At 41.6% G+C, this 24114-nt stretch overlaps 1 protein-coding gene and 1 pseudogene across 1 annotated transcript in view; one reads left to right on the top strand and one right to left on the bottom strand.

Moving 5' to 3' along the window:
• EDC3 (enhancer of mRNA decapping 3) overlaps nt 1-24114 on the bottom strand; it is a 59623-nt gene that overhangs the window by 946 nt on the left and 34563 nt on the right. The window contains exons 4-7 of the mRNA XM_015597660.2: nt 17847-18182; nt 6352-6505; nt 2518-2735; nt 7-243 (exon numbers count right to left, since the gene is read on the bottom strand). Of these exons, the coding sequence (XP_015453146.1) occupies nt 7-243; nt 2518-2735; nt 6352-6505; nt 17847-18182 (945 nt within the window). The remainder of the gene's footprint in view (nt 1-6; nt 244-2517; nt 2736-6351; nt 6506-17846; nt 18183-24114) is intronic.
• On the top strand, nt 16562-16680 carry LOC112471730 (annotated as a pseudogene).

The raw sequence follows: 24114 nt of genomic DNA, 5'->3' as shown, positions 1-24114 counted from the left end.
TGTCACACGAATAGACGCGGCCTGCATGCTCTCCCAGTGGCAGAGGCAGGCCGAGAGCCAGTGACCACTTGGCATCGATGCCCTGTTCAACTTCATGCACAGGAGGATCTATGCTGAGTACTGGTGCCCGGTTCTGGTTGGCCCAGGCCACAGCCGCCTTGTACCAGGGCTGATCCCGCAGGAAGGCGTTCTCAGGGCAATCCAGGCAGTTGATCACGAGGTCCACGGGGCTAGTGGGCAGATCTGCAGGTGGAAAGAAGGCCATCCGAAAATCTCTATAAGCAGAGTGCAGCCATGGCAGGGACTAGAACCCAAGTGGCCCCTCAAGTGTCTTGTTCAGACACCACTCCAATGCCTTTCCATAGGCTAGCCTTCTAAGGTTGGGCCAGGACTCAGGTCTCAGGAGTTCCAAGGCTTAGACTGGCTGCATGCTAGAGACCAAGGGCTTATCAGCCCAATGGACCACTGTCCTCATGGAGCTCCCAGGCTAAAGCAATGTCCTGCTGGGTATGCAGAGCTTCTCAGAGCACAAGGCCCTCACCTCCTTTGCACATCTAATTCACTCCCAGGGTAAATTATAAGCTCTGGGAAGGCGGGGTCTACTGCCCAGTCAGCTCTCACAGGGAGACTGCTATTTGCCGACTAGCCCTAGAAGTGTGAGCAGGCTCAATTATTCTACTCTGGGCTGGCCTCTGTTGCTATTCTCATGGAAATGGGTCCTCCTTACAGCCCAACCTTAAAAATGGGGAGAGAACGTATCGCTTTTCCCAGGCATTTAAAAAGGCTTTTCTGCTCTAAGTAGGCCTCTGGGACAGTATAAGAACATTAAGAATATAAGACTTGACCAGCCTAAGAAGTTAAAACTGAGAATAGCAGAAATTGGACTAAAGTCAGGGTCAGCCTCCTCAGGCTTGCCTCCTGGCATAGCTGGGATAGGAAGGCTTTGGGGCAGCCAGAGAAAGATTTGCCTGGAATGGGCATCGTGTTATAGATATCAAGAGAGGGAACTCACACCAGGCACCCTTCCCAGCTCTCAGCCTAAAGTAATACTTCTCAGAGACCCACAGCTCCTTTACTTAGGACAGGCCACCATGGGTCTGTGTGCTCATAGGCACCTGGCCTGAGAATTAGGAGACTGAGGTTCTGGCTCAGGCTCTAGCCCCAGCTTGCCATTGGTCACCAAGCAAGGCCCTTTCTTTAGACCATATTTGTTCACCCCTCTTCTCCCCTATTCTTACTTACCCACTCCAATCAGACTTTACCCCCGCCACTCCATGTGAAACTGCTACTGTCAAGAGCATCAGGGGATTGCTTCCACACTGCTAAATCCAGTAGCCGATTCTCAATCTTCGTTTGAACTTAACCCAGAATTGCTTACTGACACAGCTCATCACACTCTACTATCCTCACTTGCCTTTCAGGTACCAGACCCTTCTGGTTTTCCTCCTCCTTCACTGACCAACCACTCATTCCCTTTCTCCTTAGCAGATCTCTCAACTCCCTGACTCCAAAACAAAGACTCAGTCTCACGACTTCTCTATCTACCCTCTCTTCCTAGGAGATATCTTGTCCAGGCTCATTATGGCTTTAAATACCAACTACACACTTTTAATTCCAGAATGGATCCCTTCACTTAAGTCCAGACTCATCTACATATCAATTAACATTTCCACCTGCATATCCAGCGGCATCTCTGAGCTGTTCTTTCTCCCCCAAGTCATCCTATTTCAGTGACTCAGGCCAAAGACCTTAAAGTCACTCTTAACCCTTCTCTTTCTCTCATTCCCTACATCCAATCTGGAGACCCTATCTTCATGATTCAGAAACTTTCACCACCGTTCACTTCTTAGCCACTGTCTTAGCCACCATCATCTCATTCTCCAATTTATCACAGCCTCTTAAACACCTCCCTTTGTAAGCCTATAGTTTACTCTCAGGCCAGGATGATCGTTTGGAACCTGAGTTGGATTATATCTTCTACTTCATCTTCTAGTGACTCTCCATCTAGCCCAGTAAAAGTTCAAACCTTTACAGTGATCCACAGGCCCTTTATGACCTGACCCTGAAATGTCTAAGTCTGCTATTCTTCACCCAACCCTCCAACATTCACTATCTCCCTTCCATGCTTTATTTGTCTCCATAAAACTCACTACCATCTTACCTATTAGAGATGTTACTTATCATCTCTTCAACTGTTCTAACTAGAATGTTAAGCTCCAGGGGAGCATGGATTTAATAAAAAAAATCTATTGCCCTATCCCCAGTGTCAGGAACAGTGCCTGTCCATAAATGTTTGTGAAATGAATAAGTGGGTCCCCCACTTTCCATCTGAGTAGTGGGAGAAGGAGGGTAAAGGGATGGGAAGCAGGCAAATAGACACCAGAGATAATTCCAGCATGTATGAAGACTCTTTACACTCATGGTGTTTTTCCCCCTGTCACCACTGGGTGGTACCATAAGATCATCAAATTACCAAGGAAAGAGGTGGCCTCAGCCCAGCCCTGCGCAGGTGCTCACCTTTGAGGCTAGACACTTGTTGGCCTTGGGTCTTGCAGAAGAGAGACAGCTCGTTTGTGATAGATTCTAGCATCTTGACAAAGTTGGGCAGGAAGAGGATGACCTGGACATCATGGTTGGCTAGGTGCCTTCCACAGCTGATACCCTGAGCCCCCTTTACGTGGGGCCCACACAGCAGGGCCACTGTAGGCCTCTGATGAATATTTTTGGGATTCAACCTGGAAAAGGGGTAAAGATGCATTATCGGCTGAAGATCTGGCAATTCCTTGCACTCTAAACCAAATGAGTGCCTCAGCACCTGTTCTCAGAATTCTTGATAGCCCCAGGTTCCAGAGGGGGGCCAAAATCTACTTCAGGACAGGTCTACAGGGTGGCATTCTCATTGTCCCAGACCCCAGTGTCATCTGCTGGGTTCTCTCGCTAGGTTGTTCACCTACAGCTTGTTCCATATAACACTGTTGCCAGGATACTGCTTTCTGACCAAGAACACTTGCTATTCTCACGGTATGAACCTATTAGCTCCAAACTCTACATAACAAAGATGCTTTTCCACCTCTGCAGCCTTCCTTGTTTGTTTTTTTTTTTTTTCCCCAAGATGCCTGCTTCACGGCAGCAAGGCTGGTCTCATTATTCTCTCCTGCACTTGTAAAGCTTTCTTGCTTCTGCTCAGTGTCTCCTGTCCAGAAAGCCCTCTGCATGTCAGACTCTATCCTACCTTTTCTTTGAGATCCAGCTCAAGGCTCGTCTCTTCTAGGATTACTCTGGTTCAACTCCTAAGAGACTCCCAGCAAGTACCAACCAGGATAGTTCTAAACTGTCCACAGTTTCTAGTCCAAGTTCTCTTATTCAGTTGCCAAATAAGCTTCAATAAAGGTAACGCTGTAGATACTAACAGTACCTATATCACAGGATGCTGTGCAGATTAATGGATGTACTGAGAACAGAGTCCAACACAAAGTGCTCAACTGGCGTTAGCACCATTATAGCACTGGTCACAGAGGAGGCAGCAGGCTCGGGGAGACCCAGCCTCCTAGGCTGGCAGCTGCCTTGGACACCCACTTCCTGATGAAGTCACTTTCAGTTTCCTGCCATTCAAAGCTGAGAACTCCCTGGTCTCTGAGAAGCCACAAGTAAGGAGATTTGCAGGATTAGTCCTGGAGCTGTGCCCAACTCACAGGCCATGCGGTCTGCCTGAAGGGCAAGAAGGTAGAGGGAGACAGCCAGCCAGAAACAGGTCCCTGATGAGGCAGTAACAGTAACTTACTGGTCTCCCTAAAGGAGAAAGAGGACAGCTGCTGTCTGGCAAAGAGGAAATTCCTGCCCTCCAAATAAATTTGGGGAATTTAGCAACATACTCTACATATACACCAAATCATTCACTTCCCAGACTATGTTTGCATCTTAAAAGAAACATGATGAGTACTCTTCCCTTCAGACAGACACTGTAGAGTTCTGGCATCTGACTCATCCATGTCTTTCCCTCTCACAAAAGCATCCCCCATCAGAGGACTCAAAGCAGACCATGGCACCCACATACCCAACAGCCAGGGGTAGAGTACAGACATTGGAGACCTGGCTCCACCACTCACTAGCAAGGTGACACGGGCAAGTCTTTCAGCTCTCTTTGCCTTAGCTCATTCATCTTACAATGCTGAAGTTATGAAGATAAAATTCAATGCTGCTGTGAAAATACAGTGAAAAACTGCATGGTATTTGACATATACAAAAATGATTACTAGCTGTGGTTATCCTTCTCAAAGGAAAACTAGCAACTGCTACAAAGGACAGGAGGTGGCCCTTCTAAGTTCAGATAGGCACAAAAACAGCCTGCCCCAAGAAGCTGGCTAGAGAGGAATGTGATTTTGTAGGGACATTCGGATCCTCTTCCCAAAACTACTAATTCTGGGAAGCCACTTAGGCAGTCACAGAACCAAGGGCCAGCTTGCACTACACTTCCTCCTTTGGGGGTTTCTCCACTGGTTCTTCCCTGGCACAGGACAGGCCAGGGATCTAGCACGGTTGAGAAGCAGGCCTAAATCAAAGGGAAAGGTGGAACAAACACCCCCCCCCCTCCAAAATCTACAGGGCAAGGGGAGTGGGGGAGCAAGAAGAGGAAATCTCACATCCAGCTTGGATCACTTTAGATCCCACTCTCCCACAAGGTTGCCAAAGTCCTCCTCTCTATTGACAAATCCAGCAGACGCTTGTCAACTCTAATTGTGCTTGATCTCTCAGCTGTACCACTGACCATTCCTTTATTCTTCAAACACTATTTCTTTGGTTCTGAAGCACTATCTTTCGGTTCTCTTATCTCTCTGGCTTTCTTTCTCAGCCATTTTGGAAGGCTTCTCATCTCTTAACTATGCTTTTAATGCTGATGTTCCCCAGAATTCTACCCTAGGCCCGTTCCTCCCTTTACATCCTCTCTTTAGAGGATCTTATCTGCTCTTCTACCATCTATGAGCTGATGACTTCCAGATCTCCTTCTTCTGCTCAGATTTTTTTCTAAACTTCAGATCCAGATTGCTAATGGTCTATCTAGCTATCTCACAGGCCTCCCAAACTTAACATATCCAAAACAAGATCCACTATCTCCCACAAACATACTCCTCCTCTTCCCACGTTCCCTATCACAGTGAATGTGATTACTATCCAACCAGGTGTACATGCTGGAAAGCTTCAAGTTCAGTGACCACGGACATTCTATTTTCTATCACCCCCACATTAATTCCATGACCCTCCTACTGTTGATTTTATCTTTAAACTCCCCCCACCCCCCGCCACACACTTATCTCCACTTCTCTGATCCCTACTTCCCTGGTTAAGGTCACCATCATTTGGTTCCAGGCTCAGTTTTCTGTTAGTTTCCTAACTGGTCTCACTGCCTCCAGTCTTGCCTCCACTCAATCTACTCAGCCAAAGTCATTTTTGTTTAAAACGCAAGACTAATCATGTCACAGCCCTACTGAAATCCCTTTAGCAGCTCCCTTACTGCTCAGTTGCAGCAAAGCCCTACTTTCCAGCCACACTGAATGACTTTTGGATCCCTACCACTTCCATGGTCTCTTAATTCTTTCTGTTCTTGGCACATGCTACACCCTAGATCCAGACTACTTTCCCCCTTCCTGCTTGCCCATTAATTCCTCCTTGCTCTGCAGGACTCAGCTTAGATGCCCTGCTCTAAGAAGGGTAACTGGCTTCTCCAGCCTGGAGTAGAAAGTGGCTTGCTAGAGAATCTTGTTTCCTCTACAAGGGCATGGTACTTTCTAAAGAGCTCACTTGGCTATAGGGTGGGAGCATATTTTATTCTTTTTTGTATCTCTAGTCCTAGCACAAGATCTGGTACATGATATCAGTAAATGTCTACAACTAAAGTTAAGCACTGCTCCTGATATATGAACCCAAAGGGCAGGTGAAAAGGTACCAAACTCCAGCTCTCCCACCCAGTTGTCAGGGTGGTCCTAGAAGTTCTCAGGTATGGAACTCAAGAGATTTGTATCCCAGCCCCTTTGAGTGAATGACAAGTGCCGAAGGCCAGGTCTCTGAAGGTTCTTAGAAGGCAGGTCTGTGACAGTAGCAGTCTCAAAGCCAGCTGTTATCAGGAAAGAAAGGGTTAAAGGGTGGCTTGCTGAGGGAAGAATGAGGACTTCCAGAAGAGGGCTAAGAGAGGCAAACAAAAACCTTCCAGCATCCAGGAAAGTGGCTTCATAGAGGTGTTCCCATTAGTTGAGCAGCAGCTATCTGATGAACTTCTCTTGTGTGAGGCACGGTGGTGGGGCCCCAGCAAAGTACTACCACCCCACACTTGGCTCCCAATAGTCTAGAGGCATTTACCTGTTGGGTCCTCCAAGCAGGGTCAGTGCCATCTGACTGGCACACACGCCTGTCATCTCCAGTCTCCGCTCCAGTGTCAAACCATGCTTTTCAGCCACAGACAACAGCTTTTTATGTAGCTCATAGGAAACACTTGGGACAACCAGGCCAGAGTCTGCAATCCAACAGGAGGTGAGGAGAGAAAAGGATAGCGATTATAGGAAACCAGGTCCACAAATGGGTGTATTCCTAGTCCTAGTACAAGATCTGGTACATGGTATCAGTAAATGTACCATGTACAAATCCAGGATTCTGTGAAAGCCAAGATGTTAAGACTGACTCTGCCCTCACCCATCTGCCTCATCTGCGACTGAGGCATACTATGTAGACCCCCAGAGCCTCAAGCAGTGGATACAGAACTGAGTAACAACTTGTTCAAGCTACCATACGGAGTGGGGTTGAACTTAAGCTCTCTTAGCAGCTTATCTTTCATCATGAAGGCCAGATTCACCAAGATATATTTGGTACTACCAAGAAAAGGCCAGCACAAAGCATGGAACAACCACCTATTAACCACATTAGGAGATAACATGCTTGTCTCAGTAGGGGGGTTCTCCTCACAAGCAGTCTGTCCCAGTAGGGGGGTTCTCCTCACAAGCAGTCCCCTTATCCTTCTCTAGAAGTGGAATAGACACTACCTAACCCTTCTGACCCTCTAGTCCTGCTATTCGATTTCAAGGCAGTATGATTCACTGATCCCATCTGTTCCCTACTTCCTCTTCCTCCTCTTCTCTTCTACTTAGCTCTTTCTCTTTGCTTAAGAAATTCAACTAGCAACTTGTTTTCTCATGCAATTTGTCATTTTCTCCCCATATGGGGTGAACGTGACCCATTACTCATACTACAGGGAAACAGTACACAGAAAGTAACCTATGGCTTGCTTTAAGCTATTCAGAAGAATCCTGCACATTTTATTCTCCATAAATAAAGAGAACTCTATAAAGGTTAGAGAGAATCAGTCATTGAAAGTACATCATGGAAAGTACTTGGTTTTATAAGATCAAAATCTGCAATAGCTGCTACACTTGAAAAAGTCTACAGTACTATATGTATCAGTATCAACACACCAGGTGCCATTTCAGGGCCCAGAAAACCAGGACAGGAAACAGCAAAATCGAAAATTATGATCTGTAATGAGCAGCTTTTGCCTTGACAACAAATGCTATCTCAAAAATGCTAAAAGTCACTGGGAACAGACCCTTTGCAAAGAGCCCCATCTGGCCGCACTGGCTGACAGACTAACGAACAAGATTCCCATTAGCAAGTCATCGTGGACTGCATGGAACTAGTTGTCTGGACAGATCAGATGCTTTTTTAGATCCTGTGTCCTCATCTACACTGGAATGTAAACTCCTCAAAGTAGGCAAAGAGTCCTTTTACTTCTTGGGCCCCCACCTCTTCAACTTGTCTTAGCTATATTTATCAATAGAGGTGAGTTCGTTCACATCAGATACTCAAACCTATAAGTGATGCAAACCTAGTGCTATTTCTGGTCTGGCCGAACTCTAAGGTGGAAGTTCATCATCATCCTATCGGTTCCAGGGCCTTGCATAAAAAAAACTTGTCTTTTTTACTGATTGTTTCAAGAGAAATTTCTTGAGGTTCTATCAGGTGTCTAATCTTGTCCACAGATTCTTAAAATCACACAAAATGAGGTTAGGGCTATACATTTTAACAACAAGAATCTAAACACAAAGACTGAACCTAAAGCCTCCAGGTCTGTATCTTCTCAAGGGAAGGTCAAAGAATAATAATTTAATGTAACGATGATAATAAAATAAAAATATCTACACATTAAAATTAACACTATCTTCTTGGTTAATGGAGCCTCTCTATCTGCCTGAGTCCTATCCTGCCTTGGGCAGAGACAACAGTGTCACCAGGAACAATTGTCGCAACCAAGGTGCCTGGAGCATGATGGCAGTTGGAGTCCAAGGTAAAGGTAAAGGGGTGAACTCTATAGGGGCAAGATCATGGGAGGCCTTGTGGACCCTAATCAAGAGTATTAGGTGTATTTAAGCTTCTCATAATGAATTCTCCTTTCAGAGATAACTTGATACCAAACTGTATTTAGTGGTAGCTTTAATGTAAATCTGCAGGGACTGTCTGTACATTATAGGTCTGGGAGGGTATTAATTTACCAGTGGTTTTATACTCCAAAAAAGGACCAGTGTGATATCACCACCCAATTGGGCGACCAGCACAGAATGGAATTAAAATTCAAATTCCTAGATAAATCCCTATACCCATGAAATAGCTGTGCTGCTTATTGATAAGACATGGAGTTTTTTTCCTCTGCCTCTTTCTGATAAGCCAGTCTGACTGGTTGGACTTTGTGTGTAAATGTTGAAAAGAAGTGTTTTGTGGTGCTTGCACATTCCTTTTAGATAATCAGTACAGTGGAGTCTTAGACCCTGCAATAGCAGACTGAGCAAAAGAAATTCCTGGCCTCGTCTTTCCCTGAGCTACAGAATGTGCCAATTCATCAGCAGTGCCCCTTCCTCCCCAACGCAGATCAGTGAGGAGATAGTAATAGCCACACAGTGTCCAGCTGCAGCATCTAGCCAGCCTGGGTGGGATAAGCTCTCCTCTCCCTGTACCGTGAGTTTTATATTTTTAGAGAGAGGCAGTAGAAAGTGAGGTCTGCTCCCAGAGAGCCCTCAGAATGGGAGAGGGGGCACCTGTACACACAGCACAAGACCTAGACCTGGAAAGCCAGCTTGATTGTAGGGTGGCAGGCTCAAGTCTCGCTGCTCTGACCCATTTTCAATTCAGCAGTAAGAACAAGTAGGTGAAGAAATGCATGGACTTCAGGGAAACTCTCCCTTGCGTGAAGAGGTGAAGAGGGTGTTTGAAGTAGGCATGTGCGTGACTTGCCTGACAGGTTTAGGGTTGTAAGTGGCTTAGGCCTCCTGAGAATTTATTCAGCTTTTTTACACTGCTATCAATGGTTCCTGAATAGTTCTGATAATATGTGCGTGTCTGGAGCAGGTCATAAAAATGGCTGTTTTAATCAGCTGTTGACATGCAAGGTCAGGCTGCAGCCTCCAGCACTGGCACCTGGTACATCAATGACTGACATTTCTGAACGGGTGAGAGGAGTGGAGCGACAATTGTTCCTGGTGACACTGTTGTCTCTGCCCAAGGCAGGATAGAACTCAGGCACGCTTAAATATCCCTTGGTCTCAGCATGCTGCTTATTTTCTTTATTGTACTTAATACGATTTGTAGATGTTTTCTTTCTGGACTATCTCACTATACTGTAAGCTCCATGAGGGCAGTAACTGTGTTTATCTTGTTTGGTGCTATATCCCCTTCTTCTCCACTGTGCCTTCAGTGCTAGCACAGTGCCTGGTGAAGGGGCTACACAGATGTGTAGAACTAATGAACAAATAGGACGAAAACCTGTACAATAGCCTCAGGGCATTCCATTGGGTAGCTGGGTAAGAGCTAAGCTGTAACCAAAGGCAAAAGTGGGCAACATGTTTTTGACTCTTTCCTCACCACTTCCTTTCCTATTTACAACTAGAGACCAACCCTCCTGTCCATACTGTACCTCATTTCTTCAGGTTAAAGCTCTGTTAGAACAAGCTATGGACTCAAAAGGTAAAGGACTACCTAACAAGATTACTTATTAATTACAAAGAGGAAAAGTACTTTTACAAAGAAATCTGATGCACACCTTACTAAGTGATCAAACTTAGCCCCAGTGATAGGACAAACTGACATCGTGTACTCTATGACATGATGCTCAGGGAGTGACAGAGCCCCACCAAAATCCTGCAAAAAATGTTTAATATAAATCATACCAAAAGGAAACAATAAATCAAAACTAAGGGGTATTCTGCAAATCAACTGGCTTAGACTCTTCACAAATAAACAAAATAAACAACATCATAAAAAAAAAAGTTGTGGAAACTGTTCTGGTTAATGGAAATTAAAGAGATATGACAACTAAATGTAATATGCAATGGTTGATTAAAAATACAGCTATGAAGGACACGATTGGAACAACTGGACAGTTTTGCATACGGAGTGTATATAATACTTTTGTATTAATTTTAATTTCCTGAGAACAATCTTATAGTGTGGTTGTGCAAAGCAATAACCTACTGAGTACATATGGAAGTATTTAAGGGTGAAATACAATGAATGCAACTAAATCTCAAATAGTTCAGATGTGTGTGTGTGTGTGTGTATTTAGTTTATTTATTTACATAAAGTAAATGTAGCAAAACGTTAACTGAATTTAAATGAAGGGTGTACAGTTGTTCATTAAACTAGTCTAGCAACTCTTTGAAATTTTTCCAATATAAGAAGTTGGGAAGAAAAAAAGAGAGAGTTGAGTGCCTCCACATATGATCAACAAATGTTTACAGAGCAATAATACATCAAGACAGTGGTGGGGTGGGGAGTGGCAGGAGACAGAGTAAATAAAAAGATATGAAAACAGATCCTGTTCACGCAGTCTTCCAATCTAGTTGGAAAATAAAAAATATATATGTGTAAGTATCAGAGAATACAAAAACTAAACTGTGTTATCCTGAGCACAAGTAATTTTAAATCAGAAACTGTGGGCAGTAGGTGTCAAATTCTCAAACTAAATTGTGCCTTGAAAGACAGGCAGGACTATAGTCACAATGATAAGAGAAAGAGCACTCCAGGTTGGGTGTGGAAGAACCTTGAACAAAGTTCCAGAGGCTGGAATGGGTGTGACATGTGCAGATGGAAACTTTCCTGCCTGGAGCCCAGAGGCTCATGTCAAATCTAACTTAGAGTAGGGGCAGAGCCAGACATCAGAAGGCTTTAAAAGTGAAGTTGTTTTATGCAGGATGAAGCTGACAGGGCTAGAAAATGAGAGCAGAATGATCTTGTAGAATTGATTTCGAGGTACACAAGGGAACCTGTGGGGTAGTACAAAAAACTAAATGGTCAAGACAATTTCAAGGGTGATTCTGAAGGAAGAAGAGAATCTAGGGCCAGAATGAATACTGAAGATAAAGGAAAACTCTTTGCCAGGGCTGCTACCGAAAGAATCACCATGTCTGCTATCAAATTTAAAAAAATGGCCTCAAAGATCCTTTCTAGTCATAAACTTTTATGAGAAGGAAGAGGTAAAGATGGCCACAAAGTTTCATGCTGGATACTTAAAGAATGGTGATTCCAGTGAGAAAAGAAAATGGAAGGCCAAGGAGTCAAAGGTATGGGCGGGGGTGAATGACTGACTTAGCTATGATACGTTGAATTTAAAGAGGATGGTGAATACACTGAAATCAAACTCTTTCTTTATTGTGGCTAGATATCTTTGGCTCTGAAATGGCAAGATGGCATATACTGGCAAGGTAGTCACATTTGTAGAGACAAACTCAGTTTCTAGAATGACCAATTAGCAGCTCCATCAAAAACTCAGATGTGGGGTTATAATGTGCTAGGCTCCAAATCCTCCAGCCCTTAGTTTGAGCTTAAATTCTTAAATTAAACTCTGGCAACAAGATGCCATGAGACCTTTTCCAGTGAAAGACTGTAGGAAGCACAAATGTTCATTACTGTAGGAAGAGTCTAGCAAAGACAGCTGTCTCAACAGTATTACTCTAAAACCTCATGAGATTGCCAATGACTTGCAACCAAGCCCTTCAGGCCAATGACAAGTGCCCACCTGATTATTCAGGCCCAGAAACTCTGAGGGATTCCATGTTAAAGGGACTGACCACTCCCTCCACTCCTGGCACTGGAGGATCTGCTAGAATCTGAGATTCCCCAAATCGACCAAGTCACTGTCAAGGAAGTTCGCCGGCAGAGATACAATTTCAGAAACTAGGCTCATTAGCTCTGCTCAATGAAAAGTTGTGCTGGCACTTGGTGCAGGAGCATAGGTGTATTAGTGCAGGTGTTCTGATTCAGAATATCTCCCTAGAGTTTACCTCCTGATGTCTCCCTGTGGCTCTCTTAAGATAAGCAATGCTGAAGAGGTATATCCCTGTAACACATGGTCTAACCTGTAAACACAGGATGGAGAATGGGGTTCACGGGGAGATAGAGACAGGAAACTATGTGGATTGGGTCAATGGTTTGAGAAGGCAATGAGATCATGACCAATTCCACTACAGGAAACAGTTGATTCTGTGAATAAGAAAGATTCTCTTCAAGAGCACAACAGCTGCTAAAGGAAGTCTCACCACTTCAGGGTAAAATTCTCCAATGGCGACGTCTAAACTTGAACATTTATTTTTTTCCTGAATTCTATCTGAACACATACACAAACCCAAAACAGATTTCCTGATCACCTGTTCCTCAGGAGATAAAATTACTGCTAGTCTTGAAAGCATTACAACATTTCTTGAGGGATTCTTGGTAACAAGAAGCAAAGGAAGGCAGCCAGGGCTCAGAGGCAGAAATAGAATGCCAGCAGTGGAAGACACCTGCCAGCCTGTAATGGTGAAAGCTGAGCTTGCCGTGAAAGCAAGATATATCCCCACTGAAGCTCAAAGACGTAGCTAGCAGAGGTGGGAAGAGTAAAAAGGCAAGCCACAAAACAGAAGGAACTAACTGTGGCTTCATCGGCTACTTCCCTGCAGAGCGGGTAGGAGAACTGCTTTCACCAAGAGAAATGGGTATGGCTGAGTGGTCCTAGACTCAAAGGGAGCTCAGACCAAGTATCTAGCTCAAATGTTGACTTGATCCTTTTGGAAGACAGTAAACAGAAACTCTACTTCAGGTCATCTTCATGCACTTGCTGCTCCCCCAAATATAGACACACATAGTGTGGAGGCAGAGAAACATTCTTCAGGCAAAGCAGATGGGACAACTGCAGAGATTTCAGTGCCTGCGTCAACAGGACCCCACCGCTTCCCATTTGGCTTCTATGTACTTGAGGAAAAAGGCTACACAGTGGAAAACAAATGGTGGAAGTTAAATGAAAATTCTACCCAAAAGGAAGGGCTCTTGAATAAGATATACCTGAGAGAAATTTACTAGAACCCAGGGAATGAAGAATTTAAGACATGTGAAAGTCATTCCTGATGAAAGATTTACTGGAACATTTAACTACAGCAAAATAAAAGTAACAAAAAAAAAAAGGGGGGGGCGGGTAATGGTGAAACCTCATAGAGATGCCAGGAATTTAACTGAGACAGCACATGAATAGAATAAATACTCAATGAATATATTCAATACTATGATATTGATTATAATGACGCTGCTTCTCCCGAACCAGGCCTCCACCTTCTCCTTTCTGCCACCTCTAAACCTGGTACACACTTTTATTATTTACTTGTTTATACATTTGATTATCCTATACTCTAAGGCCCTTGAGGTTTGGACAATGACTTAGCCAGAGTATCCAGAACTGTGCCTAGTACATAATAGAAATTTTGTAAATGTTGATCTTTTGAAATAACCTTACTGAAATTCATATTTGAAGTCAAATATTGATAAATAACAATTATAAAATGGGTACTGCACTAGCTGCTTTTCCATATGATCTCATTTGACAAGTATTACTTCGTTTTACAGATAAGGAAACAGGCTCTATAGTCCCTTTTTGGCTACGTAACTCAATTCTCTAACTCTACAGAAGCCTCCTCACTGAAGCCTTTAGTAATTAATAATTTTATCACCTCTCTATCCCTTAGTGTGGCAACTCTACTATCTGCTTTCCATGGGCTCAGTCACAAAAACAATGCAGGAGGAAGATCAAAACTATGTGGACTTGGCCCACTACAAATTCATGCTATCTAACTGAAATTGGACTCTCACTGCCATTCTTCCTGCCCCACAAGTTTAATGCTCTTGATTACTCTATCTTTTTTCACTTATTTTCAATCATTAAATCCTATCCAATTCCTCTTTGTCATTTCTCTCACATCTTTGTCTTCTTTTCCATTCAGAGGTCCAAACCCATGATACATTAGTTATGTAATGAGCTTAACTGTTTTTTCCTATTCTGGTCTTTCCTTTCATTCTACCTTGAATTCTATCATAAGACCAATCTTCCTAAAGACTAGAAGTCTTTGGAACATGTCATTTTCAGAATCCTTCAGTTATTCCCTGTGGCCACAGGACGATATCACTGGCACACAAGGCTCTCTGCACTTGCCAAACCAGCCAATGGCTGACCTCCCATCGGCCCTTTCCTCACCAGCACCTGCTCAGTCTATCCATGAATATTCTCCTCTTCTTCTCTGCCTGATGAAAAACGCTGCCCATGCTTCAGGGCTTCTGTCTTGCTCCCTTTGTGAAGCCTTGCCTGAACAGCCCAGTCTTCAAGCCTTCTCCTGCCTCTCAACACCCAGTACACTCTCATTGGACTCCAGGCATATACGGCATATTTCTATTTCTTAGTACATTATAATAACTTGAACACAAAGACTGTCTTCAAGTGACTTACAAATAATAAGCACAGTGTTCTGATTGACTTAAAAGTGTCTTATACATTTCTTTTAGATTATTATGAATATTCATCCAAGATTCCTCTCTGAAGCCTTACCATTCTCCTAACCAGTGTTCTTTGGGGACCTCTCACCACTGAATAGAGTGCTCACACCTTATAGCCAAACTTAACACTCAGGTATATAGCCACTAATACCATTATTTAGCAGGGGAGGGCCAAGCTGGAGAAATGTCTGACAATCTGTGACTGCTAGACAGTCACACTATCAAAGGACCCAAAAGGGCTTTCCAAGAAAAAAAAGACTTGGGTTAAACAAAGAGCTAAGTTTAACTGCTTCCTGAATGTATTTTCCCAATCAACAGACCTTTTATAACACTGCTGTGCCCTCCCTCCAAACACAGTTGGCAAAGAATACTGCCAAGAGTATGAACAGTTAGTAATGGCTTAGAAACTGCTGACACCACTTAGCATGCAGTCAGTATGTGGAATACACAGTACACAGCAAGCTGTCAGAATCCTAAAACCCAAGCTATCACCTAATAAGCGGTAAACATCTTGTTCTTTTGCTACTCTGGGGATTAGTAGAAAAAAAGGTATTTGAGGTTCTAGGACATGAATGCCACAAGGCTAGATTGAGGAGCTATCCAAGTCACTTTCCACAACTGCTGATCTAAGTTGGTCCATTTCTGAGGGAATACTAAAGAGAAATGACTATAGTCTATTTTATCATTAAACTGCCGATCTCATATTATATTCTTCTCTTCAACTAAACCACATTCAGAAAAGGAAAGAAAATGTGATAAAGTTTTTTAGAGCCTTTACCTCTCTGGGCCTTGAAGTCCTCATCCGTAAAATAAGAAAATCATATGAGGTGATCAAGTAACCTAACACTACTATTTTATGAACCTAGGTTGTTTCCCCACATATTCTAGATAGTTTGCCTTATTCTGATCCTAATAACATATGGATAGCAGATCCAGCTGGAAGTGTCCTCGGCTGTGCATCCAGTTGGAAGTGTCCTCGGCTGTGCACTATCTGAATTAACAATCAGTAAAATCTGCTTTGAGGCCTTGGAGTTGGAGCCGAGATAAAAATCGCCTGTAGGAGAAACTGCTCAGCAAGATAACGGCTTGCTTGCTCTATTTCCAGCCAAGGGCTTCATATCCACTCCTATCACTGTTGAGAACAAAGAGAAAACCAGATGGCATGAGGCTGCAGGGCCTCTTGTCCCCTCACTACCGTGCGCCAGTGAAGTGCAACTGGTCACTACACACCACAAGCTGCCACACCTGAGTTCTTGGCCAAGGACAAGCACGTGTGGTTAGAAGTGTGTTTAATGGCAATTCTGGAAGAACAGTTTCATATGAGAGAAGGGAACTTTTTACTTCTGTCATTAAATTAATAGTGTGTGAAAATCAGGTTGGGGAGGTGAAGGGTGTAGTAGGAAGAAATTCTCACCTCTTCCTCTGTCCACTTTAACAAATGTTTTCTTGGGCTCTTTTAGATCTGTGACTCTTTCCTGATTTTCACCGATATTCTCTCCCTTTTAGCCACTTCACTCCAAGGCAGGCTATAATCTTCCCAAGCTCAGGAATTTCAGGGAAATCACATACTGTGTGACTCAACCACCTCTGCCCAAAGAACTACTAGTAGAGGCAGCTTATTTTGCAACTGAGAGCAGTAAAGGGGGAACAGTCAGAGGTACATGGATGGCAGGCTCTGAGTGACTACCAGACCTGCTGGATACTGGATGATAGATGCCTTTTGAAAAGTCTAAAATCTGCCTATGGTCATGGCACCCTGAACACACATGATCTCATCTGATCTCAGTTGCTAAGCAGGGTCAGGCCTGGTTAGTACTTGGATGGGAGACCACCTAGGAAGACCAGGTACTGTAGGTGTTAAAAAAAAAAAAAAAGAAAAGTCTAAAATCTAGCAAATTAAGTGTGATTCTGAGCTATGCTATTTGCTTTTACAAGTGGTAAAAATCAAACGAGTTCAGCAAGATACAGTCAATGCCACTTAAGGAAACTACCTTCTTAGTAAAGAGGCACGCCTGCCAGAGTTTGCTAGTGAAAGATGGAAACAATTTAGTATTCTTTCTTAGCCTGAGAGTCCGCTTATTTTTTTCACATGGAAAGGACATGCAAACTTCTATACTCAGCAAAACCAATACAACAGAGCCCTACTGTTATCTACAAAAAAGCCATGCCATATCTCTGATTTTCCTCTCAATATAATTAAGCTGTCTCTATAATTCTCCCTATAACTGCTACTAGCATTCAAGATTTATATTCTCTATATTCAAAACTTCAAACCAAAATGAATGTTTATACTTAGTTCCTTCTCTGCTTATTAAAATGATTATGATTCCCCTCAGCTCTTAAGGTCATTCAGTAACAATAGTTTTCTAACTGTATTCTAAGAAGCCCAGTTAATAATGTGATGTGAGAGGACGGAGCAGGGACGAGCAGACCATCTTTCACACAGCTGTTTTTATCTGCCTCTATCGGCATATGTTTGAAGAAAAGATTCTAATGCTAAAAAAAAAGAAACTTAAAAATCACTATAGTAATAGACTAGACAACCATATGCAATGACTTATATAAGTACCAAGGTACTATTTTATTATATGAGAATTATGACTAGCCAACCCTCAATGAACATGGCTAGCAGGAGATGAGGACAGTGTAGTAAACAAATATAATTTATTGAAACCCTAATTTTAGCCATCTCCAACTGTTTTTTAACCCAGCAAACAACTAGTAAAATAGAGCTAAACTTCTGGTAAAATTATGTGAATCTAGATAGGTGGTCCCTATGCCTTTAGTTGTTGATCATAACATACCAAATAAACAGCAGACCGGATCCTACCAGATGCAGGATATAAATGAACATGTAGAGAAATCGGCTCACCGACAGTGGTGGGTAGGATGCTGTATTAGCCATAATCTCCAAGAGACAGTAATAATGCGCCAACCACCAAGCCACTTTAGTTAATTCCTACTATAAGACTCTGACTCAAATCTGGTCATTCTGTTTTAAGCATAATAGAAAGGGAACTCACCTGTGCAGAACTCCTTGCTCACACTGTGGGGCACTGTGATCCGTCGGTAGACAATGGGCTCTGACTCTAGGATGTTCTCATCATGGCGGTACCGAGTAGGCCTTTCATTTGGGATGCCCCGGGAACGGGTGCCACTTCTTCTCTCATAGGTGTCAATCTCCTCAAACACAGCTGCCTTGTCGAAAAGAGCCAGGTTCCCTTCAAAATCAAAATCTGTGTCTGGGATCTCCTCAATATCATCCCCAAAGCACTCGTCATCTTTATTCTTCATTTGGCCATTCTTTAAACCACTTTTCTTTGGAGTTGCCTGATTCGGATGTCTGCTACTAGATGACCCTAGAGAAACAACAGGGACTAAGGTCAGTGAGGCTACAGCAAGGGCTCAGTAGAAGTAGAGAATACATTAGTGCTTTATGGAAAGTGTTACAGGAATCAAAGTGAAGATGGTAACTTATTCCTCAATTATAATAAGTAGCATAAACTACCACAAATCATAGAATAACAGATTTCATATATTTCCCAAGTAACAGTGAGTATGAAATAAGCAGTACTCCTGGAAATCTCAACCAGCTCTGTCCTTCATAAGGAAATTGGTAATGACAGAGGCTCTGTTTTTTTGACAACTGAATATCAAAAAACTGGAAGGTCAAAAATACAGCAGTCTTTTCCCACAGGTTTGGGTGGTTTGATTCTGAATGTCTGGCAGTTGTTGGAGAGAAATACTCTAGTATAAAAGAATGTCAAGTCCTCATAATCTTAAGCTCATAGGAAGATACTATTCAACTGGTTCTTAATCCTCTGCTTACAAAGCAAGCAACCTTATGATTTTAATTTGGTGCCAGGCCAAACCCCAGCAGGAGGAAATCTCTGGTTTAGATAGATTCCAGATTCTGAGCCAGATATACATCTCCCATTATAATCTCCCATTATTCTGACTTACAAACCTGTTTTTCTATCTTTTGGTTCATGTGATCTCTTTTCTCAGAATTTCATCACTTCTGGGTAAGCAATTTCTGAACCCTCAAATAATGCTAGGGACCATACTGACCTGATTCTGTAGAGGCCACATCAAGATACACACCAGCATCAGAACAGCCACTCACCCTCAGTCTCTGAAACTCTATCTGGCTGCCACACATCAGTCAACTGCTACTCTAGCAGCCAAGGCATAAGACCCCACAGAATTCTTCAAACCATCCATTCCCAGAGAATCCTGAATTGAATTTGTACTCTGATCCCCATCTGACCACCTGAAAGGGTGGACCAGGTGACTGGTATGCCAAATCGAATCTCCATGATGGTCTAAATAAATGTAATGTACTTCTTTTGAGAGACTGGGCTCCTCAATTACTGAAAATGCTCAAGTAGAGGTTAGAATGATCATGAGTGAACTCCCTCACACATACCATCTGAACTATCCTGTTTTAATTCTTCACAGCAATCCCTTCTATCCAATAGACAATGAGTCAGGAGACCTAGGATCTAGTTGCATCCTGCCATTAATATGATATGTAATCTTATACCTGTCACCCAACTTGTTTCCCTGTATGTAAAATGCTCATTATGGTATCCCCCAGCAGGGTTTCTAGCATGTAGCACAGTCAATAATTTAATGAATTAATCAACATCAGAAAGATTAATTATAATAACTATTCTGAAAGATGTGTACTATGCAAGTGTAAATTGTATCCTAGTCTTCCTAATGCGAAATATTGGCAGGGAAAAAGGCTGTGGCTAGCGGTGAAGTTGAGATTTAGGACTCAGAAAAAAACTAGGGCTAACCAAAATTACAAAGGGGAGGAAGAGCTGGCTAAGCCACCATAAACAGCTCAGGTTATGAACCACTGAAAAGCTCATTAATGTCTGGGTTAAGCTCTAATTCCAATAATTTGATAAAAGTATTTAGTGACAGCATGTAGCGTGCTACATCGAGGTGCTGGGAATATAGTATACAACCAAGGCATGCTATTCAAAAAGGAAGGAAGAGAGAAATATAAGCAAATAACTAAAATACAATGTGATGAGAATTATAATAGAAGTTTATATAAAGTGCTATAGAAAGATGAATGAAAAAGCAGAGCTGAATTAGGAATGGGAGAGCAGGCATGAAAATACAAGGTCAGGATAACACCATTAGCAAGGCATGCTGGCAGGGGAAGAACTAGAGAAAAAATCCAGTTTGCAAAATTATCTATGTATTGCCTCAAAATTAATGAAAGCATTCTATTAGGAAACAAGTCTCTAGCTCAGTGGTCTCCCTCCAGAGGGTATATGCATACCCAAGGAGTGGTACAGGATGATCCACTGTGATTAGGGAGAAGACACTAAATATTCTATTTACTTTTTCTTTAAAACCAGTAAGAAACCAAGCTTTATGAATTTAATGTATGGATGGAAATTGGCACCCTTATGAAGGTTCATGACAGCCAATCACTTTGAGATATCTGAGAAAAGGCTGATTTTCCATAAGAAGTGTATATATACAAGTAGAGTTGCATCATTTTTTTGTGTGTGGTAATATATATGTAACAAAATTTACCATTTTAACCATTTTAAGTGTACAGTTCAGTGGCATTAAATATACTCACACTGTTGTGCAAGTACACAAAATTTTAACTAAAGCATATGAAAATGAGTAAGTGGCTTAAAAACATTCCTGTAAAGAAACTATGTATTAAAGATAATATTGATAATGCATCATAAGTGAAAAAGAGAATGGCAGAGCTAATACTTCCCCTGGTATTCTTATAGGCCTCTTTTAGTCAGAATGAGTTTTTTTTTTTTTTATGTTTACATAAAAAAAACATTGGTTAATACAATTATATAATTGGTTAATACAATTATATAATTTCAGGTGTACATTATAATTTGACATCTATACATTCTATTCTGTTTATCACCCAAAGTCCAGTTTCCATCAACTACTATATATTTGATCCCCTTTACCCACTTCACCCTCCCCCTGTATTTGATCTCCTTTATCCCAACTACTTTCTCCACCTCCCCATCCCACTAGTAACCACTAGTCTACAGTCCTCTGGTAACCATTCGTCTATAGTCCATGTCCATGAGTCTCTGTTTGTTTGTCTTGCTCAAATGTTGCTTTTAGGTTTATATCCCACATGTAAGTGATATCATGTGATTTTCTATTTTTTCTGTCTGGCTTATTTCGCTCAGCATGACTATCTCGAGGTTCATCCAAGTTGTTGCAAATGACAGTATTTCATCTCTTCTTATGGCTCAGTAATATGCCATTGTATATATGTACCACAGTTTATTTAGACAATCATCTATCATAGGACACTTCGGTTGCTTCTATGTCTTGGCCACTGTGAATAATGCTGCTATGAACATCGGTGTCCAAATATCTTTTCAGATATGGGTTTTCAGGTGTTTGGGGTAAATACCCAGTAGAGGGATTGCTGGATCCTATGGTAGATTAATTCTTGGATTTTTGAGGAAACTCCATACTGTTTTCCATAGCGGCAGTCCCACCAGCAGTGTATGAGGGTTCCTTTTTCGCCACATCCTCTCCAACATTTGTTATTATTTGTCCTGTTGATTATAGCTATTCTAGGTGTGAGATGGTATCTCGTGGTTTTGATTTGCATTTCCCTAATAGCTAGTGATGTTGAGCATCTTTGAGTCATATGAGTTCTTTGTATATTTTGGATATTAGGCCCTTATTGGAGGTGTTGCTTGCAAATATGTTTTCCCTTTCAGATGGTTGCCTCTTTACCTTGTTGATAGTTTCTTTTGCTGAGCAGAAGCTTTTTAGTTTGATACAGTCCCATTCATTTATTTTAGCTTTTACTTCCCTTGCTTTTGAGGTTAAATTCATAAAGTCCTCTCTAAGTCCAAGGTCCTTGACTTCAGTTCCTATGTTTTCTTTTATGCATTTTATTGTTTCAGGTCTTATATTCAGGTCCTTAATCCATTTTGAATTAATTTTAGTGTGTGGTAATAGACAACAGTCTAGTTTCATTCTTTTGCAGGTGGCTTTCCAGTTTTCCCAGCACCATTTATTGAAGAGGCTTTCCTTTCTCCACTGTATGTTTTTGGCTTTTTTGTTGCAAATTATTTGCCCATGTAAATATGAGTTTATTTCTGGACTCTCGATTCTGTTCCACTGATCCATGTATCTGTTTTGCTGCCAATACCATGCCATTTTGCTTACTGTCGCTTTGTAGTATAATTTGAAGTTGGGCAGAGTGATGCCTCCAGCCAGAATGAGGTTTTTAAAAATTAATCTAACCAGATCTAAAAAGATAAACTTCCAAATTAAAAAGTATCAAAGTTATTCCAACATATGGACTACCACTAATTAACTTTACCCTAAGTATAACTACACTACATCAGAAGTCTGCAAAAGATAGTCCTGGGGCCAAATCCAGCCCACTGCCTGTTTCTGTAAATAAAATTTTACTGTTTGTTTCCATATTTTCTACAGCTGCTTTTGTACTACAAGGGCAAAGTTAAGTACTGGAGACAGAAATCATTTGGCCTACAAAGCCTCAAATATTTAACATCTCATCCCTTAGAAAAAGTTTGTTCACCCAGCTCTACATCATGCCTCTGAGGTATTTTTTCCAGCTATGACTGCCATTAAAATTTAAAATATATATATATATTTTTAATTAACTGAACCTGGGACCAATTTCTTGAATATCCATTTCATTCAAAGGGTTAAGTGTGTCACTTATTAAACTATTATCTTTGAACTCCACACTCTCCCTTTGTGATGCAGGACTAGAACTCTACAAACTACATTTTCTCCTTCCTTAGTTGGCTTCCTGTTAGTTTCCACCGCGAGTAGTAGGTACTTGAAGAGACTGGAAGGAAGGAGGAAGAAGGAAGAAGAAGGGGCTTTTTCCTTGTTTGCTTGCTACTCGTACCAGCACTGCCCTGATAGCTGCTACCAGTCTCCAGCTTTTCTTTCTGGAATGCGTAAACACAGTTTCATTGTACCCACCTCAGAAGTACTGGCACCAGCTCTGTGAAGCCCCTTCTCTGAATTTTGAAGTTCTGATAACCCCAACCTCATCCATTTATTTCCTCTCCCTCAATGTCTTTTTGCTTTTTTTTAAATCTTCCAACACTTAGTTAACCAATTCTCTACATTAATTTTTTTCTGAAAGAACTAGTGCGTTACTATTATTCTTAGTGGTGTTATACAAAGATTTTAAAAATTAATGACCCACAGTTAATCACTCTAAGTATTAATGTTTAATAAAAAAATTTTGAAATACTACTATAAAATAGTACTATAAAAATAGTTCATTTCATGTTTATGTAATCCTTTTTAATTTTAAAGGTAAAGACCTTTCTTAAATTACAGACACAGACATACAGAGAAATAAAGCTGATAGCTTCAATTCCAAAATCTCAAACATGGGTCAAGAGTGAACAGTGAAATACACTCATCAGGTTCAGATGTGAAAGAGCTGATCTTCTTCCAGTGGGCAGAAAAATCTTAATTGATTTGAGCTCAAAGCAGACAATCAGAAAAGACTTTAGAAAGACTCTGTTGCCTCCCACCCAATAAAGATTTGACATCTAGAAACATTAATCTCTTTGCAGAAATCAACGAGTATTCAAAACATAAAAACCAAACTCCCAATCATTGCTACCACTAATGGGAAATAGCTTAGCTCTAAATGAAAAGAATACAAAGCAAAAACACAAAATTAGTACATAGGAAAAATACTAAAGAAACAACGTCAGCCAAGTTCTATTGCTGCTTTGGATTCACCTCTGGGAGCCAAAAAAAGATGCACCTAGGGTTCATCTGCTCATAGGTGCATCACTGGTTATTTTTTAAACAGCTTTACTGAGGTATAACTGGTATATGGAAACTGCATATACTTAATCTATACAATTTGATGCGTTTTGGACAAATCCATCCATACGTCTGACACCATCACCACAATCAAGGTAATAAACATATCCACCACTTCCCCACACAAAAAAAGTCAATGACTCACAGATAATCACTCTGTTTTAACCAAATAATTTTTTAATAAGCAAAAAATATTTTGAACCATGAAACCATATTTGAACCAGTTAAATTACTGTAATATAGTTCACGTTTACCTAATCCTTTTTAATTTGTACTTTTAATGTCTCATATCTAATGTATATAATATGTAGAAACAAAGTCAATAAACTGATGAGCCAAATCAAGAGGTCATAGAACTGGTTAATCCTGAAGGAGGAAGTACAAGAAACCTAATGAAATAATATATTATGAGTCAAATACTTTATGCTT

The sequence above is a fragment of the Pteropus alecto genome, unplaced genomic scaffold, assembly GCF_000325575.1.
Source record: "Pteropus alecto unplaced genomic scaffold, ASM32557v1 scaffold38, whole genome shotgun sequence".
Classification (NCBI taxonomy): Eukaryota; Metazoa; Chordata; class Mammalia; order Chiroptera; family Pteropodidae; genus Pteropus; species Pteropus alecto.
The sequence above is the reverse complement of the archived record's forward strand: the minus strand, read 5'-3'. Positions and strand labels throughout refer to the sequence as shown.